The sequence below is a fragment of the Gambusia affinis genome, linkage group LG21, assembly GCF_019740435.1.
Source record: "Gambusia affinis linkage group LG21, SWU_Gaff_1.0, whole genome shotgun sequence".
Classification (NCBI taxonomy): Eukaryota; Metazoa; Chordata; class Actinopteri; order Cyprinodontiformes; family Poeciliidae; genus Gambusia; species Gambusia affinis.
Genome location: NC_057888.1, coordinates 1224277 through 1251620, shown reverse-complemented (window position 1 = coordinate 1251620; position 27344 = coordinate 1224277). Strand labels below are relative to the sequence as shown.

Sequence of the window (27344 nt, the reverse complement as noted above, 5' to 3'; positions counted from 1 at the left end):
TCGGTAGAAACTTCAGACCAAAATAACGAATCATATAATTAGAAAAATGTAGGCAGTTTTAAAGAGAAAAAAACCTGGATGCTGCATAACGCCTCCTTGTTTTCTTTCTGTTGTCTTACAGCGTTTACTGATGTATGGATGGAATAAAGCGGGCATACTGCCACCTGCTGTACGAGTGTAAAACTTCACTTTATCGTCACCCTGTCTTCCTTCCAGGCTGATTTCACTCACGGAAAGTAACTTCCAGACTTTCCTCACACCTTCTGGTTCTGTGTTAAGGTTTGTTTCTCTTTCTCTTTCTAAACTTTCTCATTTCATATTCATGTCTTTTATAGTTTATCATTAAATATTTTACATTTCTATTAGATTTAGCTTTAATGGTCAAGATTGTCTTCATGAACAAAGAAGTTTCCTCACATTGCTCACAGATCAAAGATGTTAAGTATAAATTTCCAAACTTTAGAGAGAAAATAACATAATGAATAAAATGAATTATATGTATATGTGTGTTGTCAAGAACTCTGGTATGAAAATGTATGTAAATTTGAGATCAGTCCAGGCACATGCAGAATAACGGATCATAAAGTACCTAGAAGATTGTGGCAGCCCTGTATGTTGATTAAAAATGATTGCTTATTGTGTACTCTTTGTATAAGAATGAGTTTTCTGTATTCTATTGATGTTGTAACGAGAGAATTATCGAAACATCTAATGTACTAAGATTTTATATGATTTTAATGATTGAAGTAACTTGTATGATTAAAGTTAAGTACAGAACAAGGAGAAGTAAGGTTGGGGGGTGGAGGCCGACACATGTAGTTGCAACTCGGAAAGTCCCAGAAAGTCCTAGGCTATGACACATACAGCTATAGCAACTCGGAAAGCCCCAAAAAGGCCCAAACACATGGTTTTGCAATGAGGTCATTGTGTCTCAAGCGGGAGTCTATTGCTCTCGGAAAGTCCCAAGATTCACAAGCACATTACCTCACAAGTGAGTCATCATGCCCAAATTTGCAGATGGGCGGGTTGCGCAACTATGAAGCAGAGCACAAACTGTTCTTTGTCTTCCTCTCTCTCTCTCCCTCCCTCGGTGTACTCCCCAGGGAGGGAGAAAAGTATAAAAACATGAGACCGAGGTGATACGTTGTTCTTCGTTCCCGGCGCTGAGACTCGACACAAGAGCGGCAAGAAGACCAGCAGAGGACTACACCCTGGAACCAAGAAAAGCGCCTCACAAGGAGGACAACGGAGCTCCTCACGCCGGACCAAAGGGCGAGTTCCACCAACCCAATCTCTTGGTTCCTCATTGGATTTCCACACTCTGCACTCAACTCCACGATCTCAAACTACATCGCAACGGACTTGGGGAACTGAACAAAAGTCACAGGAGTGATCGCGAGCTGTTCGGCAGGACGGCAGACAGTTCATTTTGTTTCGGTTCTGGAGAGGATTTTATGATTCAAAGACAAAGATTCTGACCAAGGACTACAAGGATTTCTGTTGCCCTGATCCAATCCCACCGATGAGTATGAGATTCTGCCGCACCCCAAAGCCTTATCTGATAGAAAGATGACAGTGTAGGGAAGTTTTTAGAGAAAGGTTGAATTAATCTAAATTTTATTAATTTCTGTTGTATGGTAATCCTAGAGCAAATTCTGTATACCTGTCTTTTCCCCTGCTAAAGCTTGCTTAATAAATACATACATTTTAAAATTCTGATTAGGTTGTGGACATTGAAATTAATTGAGTCATTCGAGTTAAAGTTCTTCTATTTATAGTAAAATCAGTATGCATGATTCTAGTAAATTGGTGGCTTCGGACTTTCCTTTGGTGAGTGTTAATAATGACCTTGGGGCTTAAATCTTAGCCACTAAATAAAATCTAGCCGGTAACAAGTGCCCGTTACAATAGAAAGAGAACTGCCGTTAACAGAAGTGGTTATTGGAATTATACAGCTGCGAAGGCTACTCAGTTGGTTGTTCCTTAACTGAAAAGGGTCATAACTTCTGGATCGGAGGCAGTCAGTGCTAGACGTGTCTCTTTCGCCACCAGTTTAAACAGATTATCTCTTATAGATCACATTCAGGGTAAGACCCGGGTCTTAGAGATTTTCCGGACCTGTTAGACAGAGAACTGGTTCAGTAGTCAGCCCGAGGAGTTGTGAGGAGAGGGCGGGGCTGGCTATTGCGCAGTAACAAACATGGCGTCCCTGGGTGGGCCCAAGTCCAACGGAGTAGGAGGGCCTCAGGTACTAAGTCAGTAAAAACAGATGTGTGATTCTGAATAGCTCACTTAGTGGCTAGCTCCTAGAGGAGAGGAGCTAGTGGTGACTGATAGGGCTGTCAGTCACAACCCTCGCAGTAACTGTATAGCATACAGGTGAGGGAAAGCTTCTACTGAGGATAAATGACCAGATCCAGACAGTGAAGCCAGTAGCCAACCCGGCCTGGACCCATCCCTGCTCTATATCGATAAGAGAGGCTTTGGGGGAGAGGCAACTCGAAGACAAAGAACAAGAATGGATAGTGAAGATGATGGATACTCGAAAGATGGACCGATGCAAGAAAATCCACAAGGAAGTGACCTAGGCCACGAGGATGGCGAGCAAAGTAAAGGAGAGTGGCGATCTATGCTCTCCGCATCCCAACTACAAAGAACTCCAATGAATTTGCTGCTGCTTGGTGATGGATTTGATACATGGACTGAAGTAAATCGACGCATGTTCTTCAATCATCACTACCACTACAGGCAGGAGGACATACCGAACTTGATGGAAACTATAATTAACTCCAAAGGCATCTACAGCTGCTCCAAGCTGGACCATGGGACACGGCTGTGTGTGGCACCATGTCCGGTTAAGGTCAGCAAAAAGAGTGAGATCAAAGCCTGGCTGAAATGGTTTGCTGACCTGCTTGAGGAAAAGAAGGACAGTGAAATAAAGATGGTCTACAGCCCTTCTGAGAAATATGATGGCATAGTCAAGACAGCGACCCGGGCAGCTGGGTTAGACGGAATACTAGTGGACCCCCATGCCAGAGGAGTTAATCGCTACACGGAATGCCGTGGGGAATTGGAGCGGCTGGAAGCCTATGAGAAGGAGAAGAAGGAACGGAAACGAGCATCAGCCCCGGCTGTGAGAGAGGAGGAATCAGATGTGGCTGAGGCTCCATCCTGTTTCCCGAGCAGGAAGGGAACCCCCGTCAGAGAGCTGGGGTCGGTGGACATGGAACTCGTCAGCCTGATTTCGGACGACGAAGGACCATCTCAACCGGCTCCGTCGGCAGCCCAAGGGGGTCCTCGACCGACACGTCTGGAGGAAGCGAAGGAAGCCCTCCATCAGATAGTTCTGGAGGGGGAGCTGAAGAAGGCTGCAGCAAATTGGTCGACGCAGAAAGCCCAGCGGTCCGAGTTTCGCCCGACGCTTCACAGCACAGGGAGGAGACCATCGGCGCCGCCACAACATCGGGAGGAGAGCAGCTCAGACGACGCGGGGGACAGCACAGACGAGGAACTACGGGGAACCGACAGACCGAGGAAAAAGACCCAGAAGTCGGACGGCTGGAGGATGGCCCAGGAACTGGCCCCACTGCCGCCGGAGGCCATCTGTGTCAAGATGCAGACCGGGCTCAAGGTGTTTCAGCTTGTCGGGAGCCCATGGGACATCGAGGGTGATGGACTGATCGTGTTCGCCAACCACAAATACAAGATTCACAACCGGGAATTCCGAGGGGACCTCCAACGTCAAGCCGGAGAGAGTTATCAGCAAAACTCACTGCTGCTGCGGGAAGCGGCCAGAGCCACTGCAACCAGAGGGAAGGTCCTCATCGTGAATGGCTACAGGCTTCCCTACGGGGCAGTGATTCTGGTCCCGATCGACGCATACCAGAAGGGGGATAACCTTGAGGACTACCGGAAGAAGATTTGGCACGGCCTCGAGCGAGGTTTAGTGGCCGGGAACAATGAAGGAATGAGGCGAGTGGTGGTGAGTGTACAAGGACTGAGAACACCAAAGCTGCCGGGGAACACCGCCCAGTCAGTTGCTGAGAACGGGTTGGTGACCATAGCCAAGACCAACAGTCATCTTTTCGGGTTCAAGGAACTGGTGGTGGTGGTCGACCCTCGTCTGCACCGGCTTCAGACGGAGCAAGGGGTACGAATGGCAGCTGCGATAGAGGAGCAACGCCGGGTCGACCCCCCCCCACCAGAGGCTAAGAAGCACCCCCTGGTGATCCCAGAGCTCGCCTCCAAGTACCTCACAGGCGGGCAAGGCCAAAGTGGTGGAACCCATCAAGATAAAGCTGAGAGCCTCATCAGACGGAGCCGATTCCCAAGCAGCGAAATACGTCAAAGAGTTCACGTTTGAAAGAAGCGACAGTGAACAGGAAAAATTCAACGCAGACAAGGTGAAGAACGAACGGCAGGCTGACAAGGAAGATGAACTGCTGAAACCGGTCAAGATTCAGCCGCTGAACTCCCCCCGATGGGACCCTCTTCGACAGCCGCGGTACGAGGACATCAGCGACGCAGAGGACGGAGAGGAGCAGCGCGAGGACGAACATCCTGCAGCGGAGGAAGAAGAGAGCGACCACGAGAGCGCCTTCTCCGACCCGAAGCAGCCTCCAGCTGATTACAGGCCGCTCCGGACAGGACAACATCGAGGGAAAAAGAAGGAGACGGAGACGTTTGACATCGAAAAGTCTTCCGAGAGATTGGCTCGAGACTTGACCTGGGGTCCCGTCCAGGCTAAGGATGGACGGCGGGCGTATGTACCAGAAGTCGGGCAAAAGGAGTACCAGATCCCGGGAGGTTGGGCCAGCAGACTGGAGGACCGAGTTACACTCGAGGTGGAGGCGACGGTCGGGGAATGGGCCAACATACTGATGACACCGTCCTGCTCGACCCTGACGGCGCACTACTCCCTGACCGCTAACTTCAGGACAGCCTACATCGGGATTATATGCGGCGTGATGCTGCGACGACTGAAGAAAGCCGCATACAAGTATTCCAGAAACTCGACAGAAGCTGGACGAAGTGTCTGCTGATGAAGAGGAGCCCCAAGGGACATCTCTGCAACTGGGACAAGGGGATCCGCCGCCATTCAAAGGTGTGTCAGCCCAGCCGACAGGATTAAGTGCGAGTCAGGATGCTTACGCTGAACTCAAGAATCTGAGACTGATAATTAGGAGTAAGGGTGCAGATGAGACCAACGAGGAGTATCTGAAGGACGTCTGGCCCACAGTGGTGTCTGCTACTAAGCATGAGGGAGCCAAGAAGCTGTGGCTTACTAGCGTGACCGCGGACCCGATGACTGGATCGGAGTCTGCACAAAACCACTATGAGAGGTTGGTGTTAGAAGACATGGATGATGAAGAATCCCAGATCAAAAGAGCCAGAGGACGACTTGACAAAGGGAGCCGGTTAGAGCCCCTTTGGCACACACTTAAGCAAACCGTTTCCCCGGCACGATATGTGAAGGTGCTGCGCGAAGTGACTAAAGGACGGAGAGGTGAGCTGGTCTTCGTGAAGCTGCCGGTGAGAAGCACCACTGTCGCCCAGATGGACACAGCAGTGCAAGGATTTGACCTGGAGCAGCACTACTTCGAAGAAAGACGGAAGAAAGAGTCTAGCCAGCCTGCAAAACCATCTAATAAGGCAAATGTGAGACCACCATCTAACTTCCAGAGCAGACCCTACCAGCAAGGAGCACCGGAGCCGCAGGGAAAACCAGTCGTCCCGCCAGCACCATCAAACCAACCAAGGAAAGGCCCGTTCCTGTCAGATGAGGATTATAGAAAATTGAGCCCAGAACAGAGGATGGCCCTCCGTGAGGCCCGCAAAGTCGGGAACGGAGGGTCAACGAAGTAATGGAGTCCAGGTCGCGGGTCATCTTAGAGAATGCCTACTGGAAGGGGGATGAAATCTACGCTAAAGTGGATGGAGTGCCCTATCTAGTGGACACCGGAGCAGAGGTGTCTATGACCAAAGACCTAAAAACAGCAGGACACCTAAAGGTTCAATTTGCCAATGGAAAAGTAGAAGAAATGCCATACGGGACCTGGAAAGGAGTAGTGTGGGTAAAAGGTCCCTATAATCTTCTCACAGTAAAAGACTTAGAAGGACTAGGAAAAAAGAAGAACAATCGCTGCTTCCTTGGAGCGGCGACTGACAAACCTGAAAGCCAGGCTTGTGAGAGTCGGACCGACACAGGCTGGACCAGAAATACAAGACTGGTACAAGCCGGTCGACATACCAGCAGTGACAGAACAGAAAATTGAAGAGAGCGACTTCTCCCCGGCTGGGAAAAAGAAGCTGCGTGAGATCATCACATCAGCGGAGGTGGCCCGGTTCAAGAACGACTGTGGGGATCTGGGTCCAAAGTTTGTTCATCACATCGAAGGTGGGGTACACCCGCCTGTTCGACAGTACCCGTTGAACCCGGGAGCGGTCGAGGAAATGGACAAAATAGTGAAGGAGCTGAGCGCCCTGGGAATCATCAGAGAGGAACTCAACCCCATCACGAACAGCCCCATCCAAGCGGTAAAGAAACCTGAATCGGCAGGAGGGGGTTGGAGACCGGTGATCAACTTCAAAGCCCTGAATCGAAGAACCGTAGCGAACCGAGCCAGCCTAATCAACCCGCAAGGCACACTGAAAACACTCCGTGTCAAGAAGTTCAAGTCCTGCATCGATCTGGCTAATGGATTTTTCTCACTTCGCCTGGCAAGACAATCCCAGGGTAAGACAGCATTCACCCATAAAGGCAAGAGCTACGTCTGGCAGAGGTTGCCCCAGGGATACAAGAACTCTCCAAATGTTTTCCAGTCAGCCGTGATGGAGGTACTGGGGGATGTGGGGGCAACAGTCTACATAGATGATGTTTTCATTGCCGATGACACTGAAGAGGAGCACCTAGCAAAGCTGCGAACTGTGGTCGAAAACCTCACTAAGGCAGGTCTGAAACTTAATCTCAAGAAATGCCAATTCGGACAGTTCCAAGTAAATTATCTGGGGTTCCAGGTCACGTCGGACCTGGGACTCTCGGAAGGATACAGAGAAAAATTGATGAATATTCAGCCCCCTCAGTCAGAAAATGACCTGCAGAAAATATTAGGATTATGTAACTATGTCAGAGACCATGTACCCAACTACCAAAAATATGCCAGACCGTTGTACAACTGCCTGAAGAAAAATGAAGACGGAGAAAACGGAGAAAAGCAACCATGGGTTTGGACAGCAGCTAATCAACAGAACCTGGAGGATTTGAGAAAGGCGATCCAAGCAGCTGTGAGACTGGAACCAAGGAGTTTGACGGATAGATTGGTGGCAGAGATCAGCTGTGAGAACGACGACGCCATGATCAAAGTAAGCAACGAGAACGGGGGCCTGGTTACCCTGTGGAGTTACACCTTGACCTCTGTGGAAAAGAAGTACCCACAGGAGGAGAAAGAGCTGGCGGTGCTAGCTCGTTACTGGAGTGTCCTGAAAGACCTAGCACAAGGACAACCAGTTAAAGTCATCACTCAAAGTCAGGTCCACAAGTTTCTAAGAAAAGGGACTGTTGAAAGCACCAAAGCAACTAACGCACGGTGGGGAAGATGGGAAGACATCTTGCTAGACCCGGAGCTCGAAATTGGGCCTACACAACCCACGAAGAAACGACTACAAGAAGCGCCTGTGACACCAGAACAACCAGAGTGGATACTCTACACCGACGGATCGAGAAAAGGGTCCGATCAGGCGGCCTACTGGGGTTCATCCTGAAGCAAGATGGCAGAGAAGATGCCGACAGAAGGGAAAAGCCTCCGGCAGCGCCCACGCAGGAGAAGTGACAGCAACATTGGAAGGACTGCTGGAGTTGGTGAAAAGAAGAAGTAAAAGGGCCAGGTTAGTCGCAGTCAGCTATTACTGTGCTCAAGCCTTTAAAGAAGATTTGGCCATTTGGGAAGAAAATGGTTTTGAAACAGCTAAAGGCAAGCCAGTGGCACACAAAGACTTGTGGAAAAAGATTGCCGAGTTAAAGCTGCAGCTAGAACTCGAAGTTGAGCATCAAAGAGCGCACACGCATGAGGGAGCTCATTGGCGTGGGAATGAAGAAGTGGACTGTTATGTCCAACAGCGGAAGATTGTCTTTGTCGATACCGAGAAGTGGGACAGTACTCCCAATGGTCGGGAGATCCCAGAAGAGTACGTGGACGAGGTCGTGCGGAGCGTGCATGAAGCCCTTGGACATGCCGGGCGCAGACCTACCCAGAGGGAGCTGGAGGAGCAAGAGCTTTGGATCCCAGTGAAACAGGTCCAGCGTGCTGAGGACTGCAAGTGTGGTCAATACAACGCAGGTCGCCGAGGGCAGCGGTTGGACGGGTTGACCATCAAGAGCACAGTTCCCTGGGGCTCAGTCTGCATGGATGTTGCAGGCCCCATGGGGATAACAGGAAAAAGAGGTGAGAAGTACCTCTTGGTGCTGGTGGATTCTATGTCGGGATTTGTAACTGTGAAAGCAGCCAGGAGAGCAAACGGCAATAGTGTTGTCGGCATGCTGGAGCAAGTGTGCAGTGCCCTGGGAATCCCGAAGGAGCTGCGACGGATAATGGGACGCATTTCCGTAATGCACAGGTTGATCAATGGTGCCAGACCTATGGGATAATGCGAGTTTATTCACCCCCATACACCCCACAAGCCAACGGGGTGGTGGAGCGCACCATAGGATTAGTGAAAAGCTGGATAGCTAAGAATGCTAACACCAGCAGCTGGAGCACCAAAGCGGTGGAAATTGGACAGGCCCTGAACGACAGAAGCAGAGCCGAGAGACCCGCCCCCGCGATGGAGCTCAACCAACAGCCGTTCACCACGAAGGAAGTGGGGCGGAGCTCCAGCGACAAAAAGGAGAAGCTGACGCCCAAGGTGCCATTCCAAGTGGGACAGCGCGTGTGGGTCAGAGCAAGAGATCAGCCTGTGAATGCAGCAGTGAAACCCAAGTTTGAAACAACAGACATAGTCAAGCAAGTACTGGATAGGAACACAGTGTTGCTGGAAAAGAAGGGGATCCAAGGAGTCGAACAGCTCAAGCCAGTTCCTAACTAAAGTGAAACAGAAGCCGGTGAAATGGCCAGTGAATCATGTAATACTCCACCCTATCTCGGACTGGCCACCGTGAGAGGGGTGGTTGTAATTAGAAGAACAACTTCAGGGATTTGGACAGGCAAAGCCCTGAAGAAATTGGAATGGGCCAAAAATGGAATCCTGTCGACGGAGAAAGAAATGGTGATGTGGAGTGGACCTAAGAACTGCTGCCCTGTTTGTTTAACGGACAACCAGCTCCCTACCACCTGGGAAGGACCAGGCCGTGACAAACCCAGGCGACAGGAGGCAACGGCATTGGTACTGGGCTCCCTGCCGGTCTCTCCGGTCATCGTCTTGAGCACCCTGTTCTGCGGGAACTGCCGGATAGGATACCTGCCCCGACTTACGGTGATGGCCCAATGGGGCTGGCAGGAGGAGGAACTGAAAAGATGTCAGTGCATGTGGGACGGCGAGGAACTGTGCTACTGTACTGTCTGTTGTGACTTGATTCAGAAGGCAGGGGTGTCTAAGGGACAGGCTGAAGGCTGGCAGGTAAAGAGATACTACAGCGCCCTCACGCCTGTTTAAATCGAACGACCGTGCGTCAACTTATGAGAGCCCCATACCAGCACCCCCTTGGTTCCCCGGACCTTCTGCTCCTCCTGTTACTCCGGAGGACCCGTCGGGGACAGAAGAAGGGGTGTGGAGGACAGCAGAGGGGCCCCATGACGACTTGTGGACGTCTGTTCAAGCTGCCTGGCCATATGACCCCTCTCGGACGCACGTACCGTTCCTACCGGTAGGCACCCAACATTCCCCAGTAATCTTTCGGGTGTTTCGGCCTCAGTTGAGTCATCCTGCTGGAGAGTTAAATCTACTCCCGGATGACACTAAAGTGCAGGCCGTCAACGGGGGGTGGACAGGCCCTTGGGAGCTAACCACCTGGGCGCATCTGATCTTGGAGATCATCAATGACTGCACCATCCCAGTAACGGATCTACCAGACGTACCAAGGGAGAGTGGAGTACGCACGTCGAACGTATACTACTACAACACCGAGCTGGATGGATGGGGCAGTAATGCCTCGAGACCCAAGGAAAAGTCATCTCTTTACTGGGTGACAGCAGAGTCATCTTTCCGCGATGGAATACTGCAGGTCCCTGGAGGCGTGGCTCATAGGGTAAGAACGCCCTCTGATTCAAGCACCACCCGTCAGGTTCAACTGTCAGTGAAGATGGTCATCATCCCTTTTAAGGGGATCTACTCAGTCGGAGCAACAATCAAGACGGTGCCGGATGAACAGGTCTATGCCACCGTGTCCCTTACTGAACCGGAGCCACCTCGTAAGAAAATAAAGACCAACCCCTGGCAGGCACTCACCTTCACATTTCCATGGAAGAAGAAAAATTAGAAATAACGGACTTACAGGCAAGAGGAACACGAGTCGTCACAACTAAAGGTCAGCAAAAAAATGAAAAACGAGATGGAAAAAGATATTTTGTAAGTAAACTATTTAAAGTAGGTACGGAGGTTTGGTCAGGAACTTCAAAAAGAGGGCCTTTTCTGAAACTCCCCCATGGCTCCGTTTTATTAGATAAACCAAGAGAAGATTTCACTACTTCGTTCCCACTTTCTGAAGCTTATTATTTCCAACATTTGATCTACCTACGCCCAACCGATCTTCAAGACATAGGGAATGTGGGAAATGGCGATGAAAAGGTGCCGAGATCATGGCACAGCGTGTACTATTTTTCCCCGTCAGAACCTGCGGTCTGGAGGGGGCGACAAATGTCTAGTGTGGTGAAGCAAGCAGAGATTTCCCCGGACTGCCGGAGACATCTCCCCTGGATCTTCAACACTGTATACTGGATGACAGCAGGAATGGAAGTAAGAATCAGATGGGGACCCCACTATTTGGAGCCAATACAGGGATTATACTGTGAAATAGCGTTGAACGGCTGCTACATCTGGGCATCATCCCCCGGCATGGCTAAAACTCTGGTGAGGATGGAAAGTGACCCGGACCGTTTCATCTTCAACAACACTCGACTGCCGCTGAGACTGGAGATGGACAGGGTCTACCCCAACCCTCCGCATCAAAGGATTTTTACTCCACCACCTATGGGGTACCGCACCCGGCTCACAATGCAGGGCCAATCTTTGTGCACATATATCACCATTCCAATCCCCGTGGGGCACATGCATGGCGCCTGGGAGGATAAGGCGGTAACAAGTGGTAGTGCACAGGGCCCACTTCCCAGGCCCGACTGTTGGAGGATGTTCTTATGGAAGTGGGTGTGGAGGGGGTTGGAACCAGATCTGCCCTACCCCTCTCCAATATATACCACGCTGCAGCGAGGAAGAACCATCAGACGGGTTGCGAAGAACCCAGCTGCCCAGCGACACACCAAAGCATTAAAGAAGATCTGCGTAACTCCAACTGAAGCAGACCCCAGAGAACGACTGATTCGCCACATGTTGGAACCAAAATGGAAGACATCCATCTGAAAAGAATGCCTACGAAACCAAACCTACTGGCCGACATATCAGCCCCGGAAGACTCAGACGACGACGACTCGGATACCTCTGAAGGACCCCTGCTACGGAAAACGACTACGATTAAGGCCAAATCCCTTTGTTGCAAAAGCGTTCTTACGCTCTTCGCCCTGCTAATCGCTTCTGCTACTCTCACCACTATCCTATACTTCGTTGGAGTTGGACCATGGCAACTTACACACTCAAGAGTCACCTATGGTCACTCCAAGTACGCTAACTTTAATTGCTGGAATGTAAGTACAACATCCATCTTTGTGCCATGGGAAAAAGATACTTCCACCGAGAATATGACTGCTGTATTTGCCAAGGATTATGGCAAAAAGTATGTGGAAAGTCGAGCATTCAGCCTGAATGATTCCGACATCGATGCCCTCATGAATCGTACATGGGAGATCTACAACTACAACTTCCTCACTGACGGAGTTCTCTGCTGGATAAGGATCCTGCAACGCAAGGAACGCCGAACCGTCCGATGCAACTGGATCCACCCAGACCTAGGGGTGCCGGAATGGCACTGCAACATGGCCTGTCGACCTTTGATCTTGTTGCCCCTACAAGGATACTGGGATACAGAAGTAGTCTATGCGGCCCCGCATAGAGCCTCAGGTTGTCGAACCTGGCTCCCACGTTGGGACTTCTGGGGGGATTATCACCTGAACTGTGAGGAAGATGTTGTCGTCACCAGAAGACCGCCTGTGGTAAGACCTCCAAAGAATAAGACACAACTTCGTCAGGATTCATCAAGTTTACGAACATCACTGCTTTTCTGATTCGGCAAGGCCCCAGACGATTCATATATCAAACGGACCAGGCAGACTGTTATGACAACAAGTTTAAGTTGCTCTCCAGTTGCTTGTGGAACAAATTTATGAGATGTGGCAGTCAAAATTACATAGTACTAGGCATAGAAGAATACATAACTGTCTCATGGGTTCGCGTGAGAGCTGTGCGAACTGAAATAGAACCCTGGCTAAATAACTCGTTCCCATGGACCTACATTGCACCAGCCGAGCTGTACTACATTGGAGATTTTCCTGAAGGGACTGCTCGTTCTCCCGACGGGTTAAAAGGACCACAAGTTGCCGACCTGCGCACCACTCCTGACGATCTTCTCAATGCTCCTAAAGACCAGTTTGCGAAAATCGACAAGTGTGTGGCCAAGAGGATCTTCGACAGCCTCAACGGAACCACCTGGAGGAGGACTCTCTCCTCTCCACGTTGTGACATCTGGCAGACAAATCACGCCCTTTTCACAGTATGGACCTATGAATGCCCCGACCCGGACTTGGTCCCAACAGCAAAGCTCGCTCTGCAAGGCTGGTATGAGGATTATTATCGAAAGTGGGACTGGGAATTTTGGGGATTTCAACAAAGAGAATTTCAAAACTGGGTGTTACCTTGTCTCAGTCAATCAAATAATTATTGGATAAAATATCAGTATGTTGCCACTGTCTACTCCAAAGAAGTCACCATATGGCCCGGAGCTTTCTGGAGACCCGAGCCATATGTGAACCCAAGACCCTGGCGCATGACGTGTCGACGCAACAACACTGAATGCGTAATAGCATTGGCCAGGAAACCTTGCCAAACGCTCATAGGCTGGGAAGACTACTGCAAAGACCATTACGCAGAAGAGTATGACACCCATTCATCGGAGGTTACTTGGAGGAAGATCAACGGAGTGTGGCGGAGAGCAATCGTGAGTGGAAAGACATGTACTGATGCGATCCTGGGCTATCACCTCCAGAAGCGCAAAAGCATTCTTAATGCCCCCGTTCCCTTCATCCCACACCCTATCATCGCCATTGCGGAAGGGCATGCATTCCGGAAAAGTCTGTGCCAGGGTGAAGTAGACCATGGGTTCGACTGGGTTGGACCTAACCTTATGTATTCTAACCTTACCTGCTATGTGACCAAAGAGACATGGCAGCAATGTGGAGACGGAAAGAATCAACATGAATGTTACTGGTATGAGGTCCTGGGCTCCTCTGTGGCAACCGTAGTCACCGACGTTGTGGAAGGAGTTGCCGACGTGATAGGGGGAGGGCTCTCTATTGTCGAAGGTTGGATACTCAGTGCCCTGAGTATGCTGTGGCCATACTTGCTAGGCCTCCTGGGCGTTGCCGTGGTTTTGATCATGGGCAAGGTCATCGTGGAGGTGTGGCTGAAGGAACTTTTCGTTGCAGGGGGAAGGACTATAAGCCCCTCCCCCCCAAGGCGGAGCGTAAATCCGCATAAAAGACGGCTGCTGTGTGCCAACGAGCCATTCCTCTTCACGGCTGCAGTGGGGACCTGACCTAAAGAACAACCATCATCAGAGATCATGGCATCTAACTCATCTACTAACTCCTCTGCTCCGACATCACTCTTTGCGCCTATTCAAGTGAGTACCGTGGAGCAGATTAGTGTCATCTTTGCCTGGGTGATATATTCCCACACCGGTTTATGGTCTACTGATCAGCCACTAAGGGTGGTTGTCGCTCTGCAAGGGTATATGAAGATCATCCTACGCCCTATCTTTCTCCAAAGATGGGATTGTGCTCTATCCCTCTTTGCTTGTTATTTGATGGGCCGAACCCGAATCAACTGGCGTAAAGGCATCGTTGCAGGCCTCTGGCTAACCATGGATACAGCTGCCATGGTAATGGAGTTGGTGTGTGGAGGAGTTCATGCCACCCGTGCCGGTCCTCTCAAAATCATCACTGCTATCGTAGAGGGGCTCTTGGCCGTCTACATCCTCGTCTACCTGGCACACCAAGCATATTCCATCAAGGGTAGCAGCAAGCGTCGCTGGCTCCAGAGATGGGCGCTCCTGGTCCTTTGGGCAGTATGCTGGGGGGTCCTGGTGGTCCTTTACTGGATAAAGAAGACCTCTACATTGCCCCTCATTGCTTGGCTCATGACCTACTCTGCCATATTTCATGATTCCATTCAGGAGCCTCAAGCCCCCATCTACGATCCCCCCGTGATCAACTCCCCATGGCTCGCAGCTCAATCTGGCACACCAGCTTAGTCTAATTTACATCTTTTCTTCTGCTTTGGCATCTTGGCTACATATTTATGTAAATATTTTTTAATCAGTTGCAACTAATCATGAAGTTACCTGGGTTGCTATTTCTCTCTAGGTACCGATCTGCTGTGTGGGGTGTGGAATCCCCGCAGAATCCTATGGATTCCTTTGGGTTGCATCAACTCGTTGGTGCCACAAGTGTGTGCACACTCACTTTAGCTATGTAACGGCTATCTTCTGCGTCGAAGGACGGGGGGTCCCGTACATTGCGGCTTCTACATCTAGAATCCTGGAGCGAGACCACAAGATCGTGTGGACCTCTGCCTTGGGCCAAGACGAAAACGAGCTATCATCGTCCAAACTGGGCAATGGGCGGATGTACCCCATAGTCAGGAAATTGTGGGAGAACCAAGTGTCCCGTCGTTGCCTACCTACTCTTCATCTTTTGAATGGCAAGGTGGTGGCTGTGGGAGAGTATATTCCCCCTGTTTGTCCAGTATCTCCGGATATGTTCGTCGACGTCGGAACCCAAACTAGCACAGCAACACAGGATCAGTGTTCCCAAACTGAGTTACTCAGTTCATCTCACCAACCCTGCCAGACGACCGACACCGGTTCTTCATCATCCACCTACGAGGAAGAATTCCAGGAGCTGTTGGCGGAGTTATGTCTCCCAACACCTCCCCAAGAGGTGACTGCGGCTGGTTCTGCCCCAGCTCCTCCACCTCGGCCGAGTCCCCCACATCTTCAGCCCCAGCCCTGCTCTACATCTGCCGAGGATATGGACACGGATGTCTTGCTCCCACCACCGTCGAATCTCACGGAGTACGACGTTGTGGATGCGTGGACACCGTCTCCCTCTCCTACGGTCATCGCTGAAGAAGATGTCCTCTTTCTTTGCTGTGATGATGGACTGGACAACGGCCTTGACCTCTTTTGAGTAGGGCTGTGCGTATTCTGCTGAGCACTGTCCGATCTCAAGGAGGGGGTGTCAAGAACTCTGGTATGAAAATGTATGTAAATTTGAGATCAGTCCAGGCACATGCAGAATAACGGATCATAAAGTACCTAGAAGATTGTGGCAGCCCTGTATGTTGATTAAAAATGATTGCTTATTGTGTACTCTTTGTATAAGAATGAGTTTTCTGTATTCTATTGATGTTGTAACGAGAGAATTATCGAAACATCTAATGTACTAAGATTTTATATGATTTTAATGATTGAAGTAACTTGTATGATTAAAGTTAAGTACAGAACAAGGAGAAGTAAGGTTGGGGGGTGGAGGCCGACACATGTAGTTGCAACTCGGAAAGTCCCAGAAAGTCCTAGGCTATGACACATACAGCTATAGCAACTCGGAAAGCCCCAAAAAGGCCCAAACACATGGTTTTGCAATGAGGTCATTGTGTCTCAAGCGGGAGTCTATTGCTCTCGGAAAGTCCCAAGATTCACAAGCACATTACCTCACAAGTGAGTCATCATGCCCAAATTTGCAGATGGGCGGGTTGCGCAACTATGAAGCAGCGCACAAACTGTTCTTTGTCTCTCTCTCTCCCTCCCTCGGTGTACTCCCCAGGGAGGGAGAAAAAGTATAAAAACATGAGACCGAGGTGATACGTTGTTCTTCGTTCCCGGCGCTGAGACTCGACACAAGAGCGGCAAGAAGACCAGCAGAGGACTACACCCTGGAACCAAGAAAAGCGCCTCACAAGGAGGACAACGGAGCTCCTCACGCCGGACCAAAGGGCGAGTTCCACCAACCCAATCTCTTGGTTCCTCATTGGATTTCCACACTCTGCACTCAACTCCACGATCTCAAACTACATCGCAACGGACTTGGGGAACTGAACAAAAGTCACAGGAGTGATCGCGAGCTGTTCGGCAGGACGGCAGACAGTTCATTTTGTTTCGGTTCTGGAGAGGATTTTATGATTCAAAGACAAAGATTCTGACCAAGGACTACAAGGATTTCTGTTGCCCTGATCCAATCCCACCGATGAGTATGAGATTCTGCCGCACCCCAAAGCCTTATCTGATAGAAAGATGACAGTGTAGGGAAGTTTTTAGAGAAAGGTTGAATTAATCTAAATTTTATTAATTTCTGTTGTATGGTAATCCTAGAGCAAATTCTGTATACCTGTCTTTTCCCCTGCTAAAGCTTGCTTAATAAATACATACATTTTAAAATTCTGATTAGGTTGTGGACATTGAAATTAATTGAGTCATTCGAGTTAAAGTTCTTCTATTTATAGTAAAATCAGTATGCATGATTCTAGTAAATTGGTGGCTTCGGACTTTCCTTTGGTGAGTGTTAATAATGACCTTGGGGCTTAAATCTTAGCCACTAAATAAAATCTAGCCGGTAACAAGTGCCCGTTACAATAGAAAGAGAACTGCCGTTAACAGAAGTGGTTATTGGAATTATACAGCTGCGAAGGCTACTCAGTTGGTTGTTCCTTAACTGAAAAGGGTCATAACTTCTGGATCGGAGGCAGTCAGTGCTAGACGTGTCTCTTTCGCCACCAGTTTAAACAGATTATCTCTTATAGATCACATTCAGGGTAAGACCCGGGTCTTAGAGATTTTCCGGACCTGTTAGACAGAGAACTGGTTCAGTAGTCAGCCCGAGGAGTTGTGAGGAGAGGGCGGGGCTGGCTATTGCGCAGTAACAAACAGTGTGTAACTATTTATTTACATAAAACACTGAAAAAAGGACAGATTGTAACAGTGGATCTTTGCACTATTCTGGCTGTACAGTTTTCATTTTGTACATCAGAGACGACATGAAACTGACCTGGAGGTAAATGTTTGTGTCCAGGATGTGTGGGGTCTGCAGATATGCTAACTGATGTTTTCTGATCTTCAATAAATGCTTGTTGCAAACTTTAATTTTCAATGTTTGTTTAAATTTGATATGAAAATAAGAAGCTTTATTTGTAATAGTTCAATAATGAAGTATTTTTTATTTACTTTCCATATGTAGAAATAAAAAGATGTGAAATAAACCATAAAGAACAACAAAAAAAGCAAAACCAACATTAACACATCTTCCAAGTTTATTTTTTGATATTTTTAAAAAGCAGCATCTTCAGTTTAATGTTGCAAATATTAGTCCTCATGCTGTTTCTAACAATAAAGTAAAAAGTTAATTATAAATTTAAAACATTACATGATACATTTTATTAAAACTAGAGTTGTGTAGGTACATGCAAATAGTTATTCTCTGTCTGTGTTTTTCTTTTATATTTACATTAAATTATGACATTTTGAGACAAATTATTACTTCAAACATTTGTCCATTTTGGAAGCTTGAACTACATTCAGGATTCATCCAGAAATCTGATTTAAAGTATTTTATTTTGGTTTTTCCACAAAAAGAGGCCGACAGTGAGCTCTAAACACAAAGAGGCTCATGGTGTTCGTGGTTTTCATGGCTTCCTGTTTCTGCTCCCTGCATGTTGGTCCTCAGCCAGTCTGTCACACTAACAACATAATTTAAATAAGAACACTAAAAACAACTGTCATCTGGATCAGGAGCAAAGCAAGATGGAACCTCGGCTTCCTGATTCCTGACAACATAATCAGCTTCAAGATCAGCAATAACTTTTCAGATTGTTTCGCCTCATAAAAATAAAGGAGCAGAAGGAACACAGAGAGGAGTGCTGAACTCATAAAACCCGGAGAAGCTTTATTCACACCCGACACGTCTTTGGTATCATGCTCAAGAAATTAAACCGTAAGAATCTTCACACGACTTTTTCATGGTTCTTTAAAACTCCTGCCCAACTTTAAATTAAAATCTGGCCTCTCCAGTGTGAGATGAGACGTTTTCTGTCTCATGAACATTACATTTTGTCAAATTACATCACCAAGCAAATACACATATGTTTTTTAAAATTGTACACTTTTGTGGATAATATTTTGTCATTAAAGGATTATCTTAAGTGGCATTATTTATCTGTTGTGCCTTATTTCTACTTTGTGAAAATGTTGTTTATCTTCCCTCATCGGTTTTGAAGATGAGCTCCAAGTCTGTGAGTTTGGAAGGCTTCCTGTCCATCACCCTAATCTTTAGCTCCTTCCACATGTTTTCTTTCAGCTTCTAGTCAAAACTCTGGATGAGTTGCTCCAAAATGTTGTTTCTTCCAGATAGCAGCAACATGTTGGTCAAATTAAACATTTTTTAAAAACACATTTATCAACTGTGGTGCTGTGGTGGCGCAGGGGCAACGCAGGGCCCTCCTATGGAAACCTTCGTCCTGGTGGCAGAAGTCACTGGTTCGATTCCCGGCCTGTCAACATTTGCCGCATGTCTTCCCCCTCTCTCATTGCCGTGTTTCCCGTCAAACTACTTTCGAATAAAGTCCACTAGAACCAACAAAACCTTTAAAAAAACACATTTCTCAACTAAACCACAATAAATTATATTTAATTTCTGTCTTTATAGTAGATTTTGTGACACTAATATTGTAGGATATGTTTTCTTGCAAATTGTTTTTTCTGTAAACACCAAATTGTGCAGCAATCATCATAATCCTGGACGAGCCCCCACTTGCATTAAGCAAACGGCTAATTTCTTTAAACTGACACGTTGTAACTTTAACATCCAAAGAAACATCCCTCATGCAGGTTTGCATATATTTTATTATAGAGTTTTTCTCCATCCGTGTCCAAACTGTGTAGAGATTATAACCTTATAAAACCAAATAAATCATACAGTGTCCTATTCACACATTCAGGCTGCAGCTTAGTAAGTTAATAAAAATGTTATTTTGAGTCATGCTAAGATGTGACTAAGATGCTGGTTATTTATTGTTGTTGTTTTTGTTGTTTCCACACTGTTTGAAGTAAACAAATTGTACTAGTGTCTGTTGGCGCATCAAGTTTATCATGTAACAAACTGTAACCAAGTATGTTAAGATCAACGTAGCTTTTTATCTTGTTTTGGAGAAATGGCTTCTTCATTAGTGGAGGTTCACAATTATTATTCTCAGGTCTTTGTGAATTTATTTGATTTTTCCTGGACATGGAAAACATGGAGACTGTTATTGAAACCTTCCTTAAAAACAATAAACATACACTTTGTATTGATAAACGGATGTAAACATATTTTTATTATCAGCAGATCATTTTGGTGTCTTTTTGAACAGATATTTTCCTTTCTTGGCCCAAAAATCATGAGTTTTACATAAACATGATAGAATGATCTTCAGTTAACTCCTTCACTTTACTTTGTAAACATTTGATGCTTAGCAGCTTCAGGAAATAAACACAAAACTACACAAAGATTCAAACAGATTATTTAACAGAGATGGAGAGAAAAGGAAAGGTTAGAATAAAACTAACTTGTTGGACAAACAGATTTTCCTTCAGGAAGGAAAAATGTTGGCAGATGATGAAGAATCAAAAATAAATAAAATCCTGTTTGTTGTGAAATCCAGGTAAGTTAAAACTACCTGTGATATTTGTTAAACAAAGCTCATAAATGTAACTTGTGTTAAATTAAAACAAATATATTTACATAAATCCAAAGCAGTGTTTGAGAAAACACACACACAATAATAAATAAAATGAAAAGAATAAATGAATGAATATTTTAAGTGAAGAAAATAAAAATCTTGTTGTGAAGTAAAACTGCTTGGTTAAAACGGCGCAAAGTTCATGAAGTAATAAAGTTTTGATCTGCTGAATACAAAACATTTAAAAAAAATTAATAAAAAAATCAAAGTATGTCTTTTAAAAATTCAAAATTTTATTTTAACAGGGAAAAAGTTTGATTTCCTCTGATATTAAAGTCAGAATGTAAAGTTTAAAGGAACATTTTAAAAGGCTTCACAGTATTAAAGGTAGAGCTTTACGATGAAAAACAAAAGCTCCTTAAAATGGTTTTGCTTTTTAATTTAAGATGAAACTTGATTGATATTTGTTAAAGAAAAGAGGATTTTAAATTGAAAAAGGTCAGAGGGGAAACGGAAGAAAAAAGTAAAAAAGTAAAAAGGAGGAGGGAGGATGAAGTCAAACTGAGACTCTGGATGTGTGACTGTTATGTCGGTGAGTTTTATTACTGTCATCAGCTCCACTGACTGGCCGGTCTGGTTCTGTCGGTACCGGTCCGGACTCTGCTCCCGGTTCGAGTCGATCAGAACTCAGCTTCAGTAAAAGGAGGGTGGAGATTTTTAAACGGACTTCGTTCCGTTCAGAAAAAGCAAGAAGTTAAAGGTTCGGTCAGGTTGGGCGGATTCTTCCTTCCGGGATCTAAAAGTTCAGGTTGAATCTCTAATTTCTCTTGATTCCAACCACAGAAGAGAAACGAGACGCTACTAATTAATCATAAAGATAAATGTAAAAACTCTGGGTGTAAAAACAGAAGATCCGTTTCCAGTTAGGGACCGTCTGCAAAGTGACGCTCCGGAAAGAAAAATGTCACCAGAAGCTATAAAACATGTTAGATTTATAATTAGAAGAAAACTGTCTGAGATTTATTATCCAGGATGAATTTACAGTCTATTAATGTTATCATTAAACAGTGAAGTGAAGCATCACAGTTTGTAGACGATCTCTGAGCGCTCTTCACATCTGCTGCTGTTTTATTCCTGTCTCTTTAAGATCCGGGTCCCCGCTACGTCACAACGACTCTATTCAGCTTTGTGACATTAAAGGACATTAATTGTGTCAAACATGTTTGTTTTTATGGAGGTTTTTCTAAATCTGCAGGTGTTTTTGTGTTTCTGCAGCGTGACGTTCATGTTCAGTAAATCATGTTGATAATCTTCTCACTGCTTTGGAAACTGAAGCTTTAACATGCAGATCATTTACTAAAATATTTTTAACAGAAGCAAAAAACATTTGAAATACAATTACTTTATTTTATGCTTAGATGAACTTCTGAATCCCTCCTTGCTGGAGTTTTTTCTCCTTGTTTTACATTTAAATGTTTTAAAACATGTTTAATGTTTAAAACTCATCATTATTTCTGCTTTTGATATTCTAGGATGAACAAAATCTAAAAAAGAAGACAAAGGACCAGAATCTCATCAGGTTTCAGAAAGGAGTCATTAAATCCATGTCAAGATGAAACGCAGAAGAAAAAGTTCAGTTTTCAATGAAAGAACTTCATCAGATTCAGTGAAGAAAGATGAAGAAACATCTGAACACGAAGACGAACTGGAAGATCCAACACTTAACTTTCAATCTACTGACATTTTCAGTCCCATGGAAAGAAGGAGGGATGAATCCTCAGACCTGGGCGAACCGTCTTCTGATCAGATATCTCATCAATTTGAGGCAGCAGAGGGATTATCTGATGTGTTAGACCAAGAAACTGAGATTCATCCAGTTGCATTTCAATTCTTAGAAAGTGAAACTGAGGAAATAACAGAAACCAGTGAGGGAACACCAAGACAGCCTGATACCGAGTCAGTCGGGTCGGTTCTTTCAATACATGGAGAAGGAGACAGTAGTTTATATTCTTTCCATCCCTTTGAATCTGGGACGGATTTCTCATCTTCTCTTCTCCATCAGCTCCCATCTTCTCCGATTTACCCTTCGAGTTTCCTTCTACCTGACCCTTTATTGGGCGGCCTCAAATGTGAGCCCACAGTTACTTCTTCTGCTGAAGAAGTAACTCTCCTCCTCCCCACCAGGGAGGAGGAGACGCGTTTTCATGATCTTCATCCATTAAGTAAAGAACATGAAGCAGATGCTGAACAAACCCTCCAAGGTGAAGAACAACCCACCCCGCTTCATATCCCTCCAACGTCTTCGAAGCGACTCGACTTCTCTCTTTCTCATCAAGATGAATCACATAGTCAGTATGTGGGACCTTCCAGGACAGTTAGGAGGATCCCTGCTGTTTTAAAAATTCCCAGTTTACTCAGCAACGTTCCACTGAGTGGGAACGTTTCCACAGTAAGGCCTCCAGAACTTCCTGATGTAATACAACCAATGGGTGAACAATACGGCAGACAAAATTCAGCAGGAAACAACCAAGATGAAATAATGAAATCGGTTGGACATGTGAGTCACTCCGTCCCAAACAGATCAGCCTCTACTGACCTTCCCCAGATTTCAAAGCGCAGGAAACGAACTATGATCAGGAAGAGACTCATATCTAGCTCTCAATCAGACTCTGAAACAGAAATGGAAGAAAGGCATCAGGAGCATCAAAATAAATCTTTACATCAAGGAGAAGAATCCTCTTTCACAAACGTCCAAAGTTCAGATTTGCCTCACCGAGCCCCACGCTTATTTAGTTCATGTTCGCAACTACCGCTAGTTGTTTCTACAAGTTATTTATCAACTAGTAGAAAACTACCTATAGCATCTTGTATCAAATTGGAAATTGGGAGCAAAAAGTTGAAGCAGACAGAAAATCCTGCAGCTGATGAGGATCAACTGGAAAGACCTGAAGATCTTGACCAACTCATATCACCCAACATTTTAACACCTTTTCCTCTCCAACAGCCTCTCACCACAGATTCCTCTAAAGAGGAACCAATCAGCTGCTCAATGGATCACATTGTTCCTCTTTCCTCTGATCCGACTCAGAGCCACTCCGTCCCAAACAGATCAGCCTCTACTGACCTTCTCCTCCCTTCAGGACCTGGTTTGAGAAAAGGAGACCTCAGTAACTCGTCTTCTTCTCTCCTCTGTCCTCTGATTCATCAGGATCCTCCTTTAGACGTCAGTATCTTACCCCGAGCTGCTAGTTTACCCAACATGAAGCTCCAAAGCAGCTTTGAGGAGTTTACTCCTGGTTTCTGTGGAGATGCAGATGATGAAACCTACTGGTTCCAGTGCTCCAGTCCAGGCCTGTACCAGTGCAGAGTGAGCGGCCTGGTGTTTGACATGAAGGGAGGAGGAGACGTGTTTTACAGGGTTGTTCCCTGGAACAGGAGATTACTGAGCCAACATGGCAAGAAGCCTGCAGGACCTCTGTTTGACATCAGCTGCCAGCAGCAGTCTGTGGCTCAGCTTCATCTCCCTCACTGTGAGGTCCGCTCCACAGGACGATGTCACTTCCTGTCAGTCGCTCATCTACGTGACGAAAGCGTCGAGTTCATCAGGCCTGAGAGGATCACAGAAACTCACATCATCATCAGCATCACAGGGTTTTCTGCTTTTGGGAACGTCAAGGATGAAGATTCTCCTCCTGACCCGGTCCGAGCCTTGGTTCTGCTGTTCTACAAACCTCCAGATGATCCCGGCGTCACTTCCTTCCTCAATCTGCTGCTTCTTCCAGGGAACGTTGTGATCCGGGATTTGAAACGGACCAGGAAGAAATTATTTGGGCCGGAGACGTTCATAGATGCTCCTCCAAACTGCAAACTGTGTGTGAAGGAAACTTACTCTCTGTCCACCAGCCCTGCAGGAGAATCGGTTCTGGTTCAGCCCGCAGAAGCAGAATTTGACCCAGAATCCTACAACAACTACTTCACCTCCATCCAGGTGATTCTAAACAGCATCATGGGAGACATGAAGCTGAGTGTGAAGCAGACGAAAACCTCATGCTGCGTTTGGGAGAGACGGGTTTGTCTTGTGGCTCACAGAGTGAAACCGGGTCTGCCTTCTGACCAGCAGCTGAAGGAAACCCGGACCAGAATCATCGATGGCATTTCAGAACCGGTTCTGCAGAGTCTGCTGGACAAACTGCTGGAGAAAAAGGTCCTGAGTGACTCTGAGAGGGAGGCGGTGGAGGCGGAGAAGATCAGAGGAGACAAAGCTCGAGTTTTAGTCGACACGGTGAGGAGGAAAGGAGCCGCCGCCAGTTCTGAGATGATCCGCTTCCTCTGTGAGCTCGACCCGTTTCTCTGTAAACATGTGGGGCTGATCTGTGAGGAACTGGAACCAAACCAGTGAGTCAGAAACTGAAGGGAAACATTTGGAGTCATAAACCCAAAGACATGTTAGAAACCAAGTTGAACTGATTATTGTAAACATCCAATCATTGATTATGGACAAAACTTTGATCTTGGACTCTTATTGTGAAATTGTGTGAACTGGTTTGGGTTTGTTGACGTTTCTGTGCTGGAATATTTGATGTTTTTATTGTTTGTAACAGTCAGTTGTTGGATAATTAAATCTTTTTAACTCGTTTACTTTATTTATGTAACATCAATTTACAACAAATGAAGAAAAATATCAAAGTCGTTTAAACAGAGTTCAAAAGGTTAGAACTGTCATCTCAGCTGCTAATGCTAGTGCTAAGGATATGCTAATGCTAAGGCAGTAGCTTTAGCATTCTGGTTGCTCATACAAATATTAATATCTGTATTAATGGTATTAAAAGGATCGATAAATAATTTTGCTTCCTCTAATCCCAGTTGTGACACAATCAGTCTTTTCATTTAAGCGGCCATTTTGGTAGTCAGTCAGTCAGTGGAGGTTTGGTAACATAATATTAAGAATTAATTATCCAAACTAATCCAAGCAAATTATCTTTAAAATTAATTTTATTATATTAGTTTGATTTTAACTTCAGTTTTTAATTGTAAACTGGTTGTTGTTCTTAATTAGCATTGAAGCTAATTTAGCCTCAAAACAAAAATATATTTATAAACTGAACAAATATCACTGAATTATTTTACAATTTTTATTCTCATTTGTTACTTTTATTCTTTTATCTTTTCATTTTAGTCGTTTAGTTGAATGTTTCCAGCCTGGTTTTATCTTTTGTTGACTGAAGTATTTTCACTGAAAGTTTCAATATTTTGTTGATAAATGTTTATAGTTTAGAGAAAAGTTTCCTGTGTTTATTCTGTTTATATTCAGGGTTTGATGTTTGAGAAATGTGTTACTTCATCCTTTCATATTCACTCATTCATCCTCAGAGTGTGATGTATTCTCTTCACCACACCGGAAACGTGATTTATTACAGTTCAGAAATAAACGGCTCTTGTCTCTCTGTCATTTATTCTGTCATTTATTCTGTCATTTATTCTGTCAGATGATTTTTTTTTAAACTTTCCTTCGGTTTTTTATTTTGGTGATTTTTTTTTTCAACATTTCCATTTTTTGGATCCAGCTGGAAAAATCAACATTTTTAACCATTTACAGTTTGAAAACTTTTTTTCCTGTTTTAGTTTCTTGTTTCCAGTCAGCAGCTCTGGTGAAGGAATTTATTATAGAAACATAAATTACAGAGAGATTTTATTAATGTTTCCTTCAACTGATTATTTATACAATATTATCATTTTATTTTACTTAGGGGTCAGGAAAATGTATTTCTGTTTAATATTTATGTATTTTATGGACTGAAACATTTTTATGTTTGTGTGATTCTGTAACTTATAAATTTAATATCCAGGATGTTGAACATTTGAGCAAATCTATTTGCTGTATGTCTGTAGATCTATTAAACTTTATTTAAATAGAAACAAATGTCACATTTGATGGTGACTATAGAACAATCTTTGATCATCTTTGGTCTGTCAATCATTTTCTCACTGATGCAGATTAAAATAGATCATTTCTGTTCAAATATTCTTAGTTTCAAGGTTTGTAATTAATTGCATTTTTATAGTTTATAAAAGATTTCCATCTTGTTCAGAATTATTCTATGAATAATCAGAAAATAATGAGTTTTAAGGTACAAACAATAATCAACTTAAATGTTAATTATAATCACATTTCTTAAAAACAAGTTTTCATGAAACACAAACTGTTCTGTAAAGGTTATGATAAGATTATTTTCAGCCAAGCAAACCTATAAAACCAGACAAAAATAAAGTGTTCAGCTTTAAAACTCCTGAACATTATCAGTAAATAATGTCTGGAATAAACAGGGAGAAATTCCTGCAGAAACCTGCAAATCCTTCAATGTTTTAGTCCAACATGTGTGATAATCGACCAGTTGGAGAAAAAAATAAAAACCAGATTAAACTTCAGATAAAAAGCAGCAGAACAAATAAAAATATAAAAACTAAAACAGACAGAGGAATAAAACAGTGAAGACTCACCTCACAAAAAATTATGGAATAAAATAAACAAATAATGTCAGCGAAGCTGATTGATAATATCAGAAATATTTAGTTAATGGGGAACTGAAGAAACTCTGTGGAAGTTAAAGAAAACACTGGAAATAAATGTAAAATATTAAAACCAAACCTATAAAAACATCAAAGTTACAATAATTGCCACAATCTGAGGTCGACCCTGCTGGCTGCTGAGTTGATACTCTAGATATCTAAAAGGCATTTTGACTATCCAGAATGGTAATTCAGGGGCTGCACAGTGGTGCAGTTGGTAGAGCTGTTGCCTTGCAGCAAGAAGGTCCTGGGTTCGATTCCCGGCCCGGGGTCTTTCTGCATGGAGTTTGCATGTTCTCCCTGTGCATGGTGGGTTCTCTCCGGGTTCTCCGGCTTCCTCCCACAGTCCAAAAACATGACTGTCAGGTTAATTGGTTTCTCTAAATTCTCCTAGGTGTGAGTGTGTGTGTGAATGGTTGTGTGTCTCTGTGTTGCCCTGTGACAGACTGGCGACCTGTCCAGGGTGACCCCGTGACCCCGCCTCTCGCCCGGAACGTAGCTGGAGAGGAACCAGCAACCCTCCCGACCCCATTGGGGAAGAAGGGTGAACAGAAAATGGATGGATGGATGGTAATTTAAGATATCTTCAATTACATTTTGACAAGTCAAAATTCCTTTCAAGATCTCTCAAATTACGACGTTGGATCCATCGTTTGACGGGACACGAATCTGTAATTACAATTTAAGATATC

The 27344-nt window shown here is 45.2% G+C and overlaps 1 protein-coding gene across 2 annotated transcripts; it reads left to right on the top strand.

Moving 5' to 3' along the window:
* Nucleotides 1–8: 8 nt before the first annotated feature.
* LOC122824387 lies at nt 9–26093 on the top strand. 2 transcript variants are annotated; one of them, XM_044105016.1, is made up of 2 exons: nt 9–279; nt 21618–26093. In XM_044105016.1, the coding sequence occupies exon 2, from the start codon at nt 21698–21700 to the stop codon at nt 24482–24484; it is 2787 nt and encodes a 928-aa protein (XP_043960951.1). In that variant the 5' UTR covers nt 9–279; nt 21618–21697; the 3' UTR covers nt 24485–26093. The 2 variants fall into 2 exon arrangements, with proteins under 2 accessions (XP_043960951.1, XP_043960950.1); XM_044105015.1 differs by lacking the exon at nt 9–279 and adding an exon at nt 20639–20677.
* The last annotated feature ends 1251 nt before the right edge of the window (nt 26094–27344 follow it).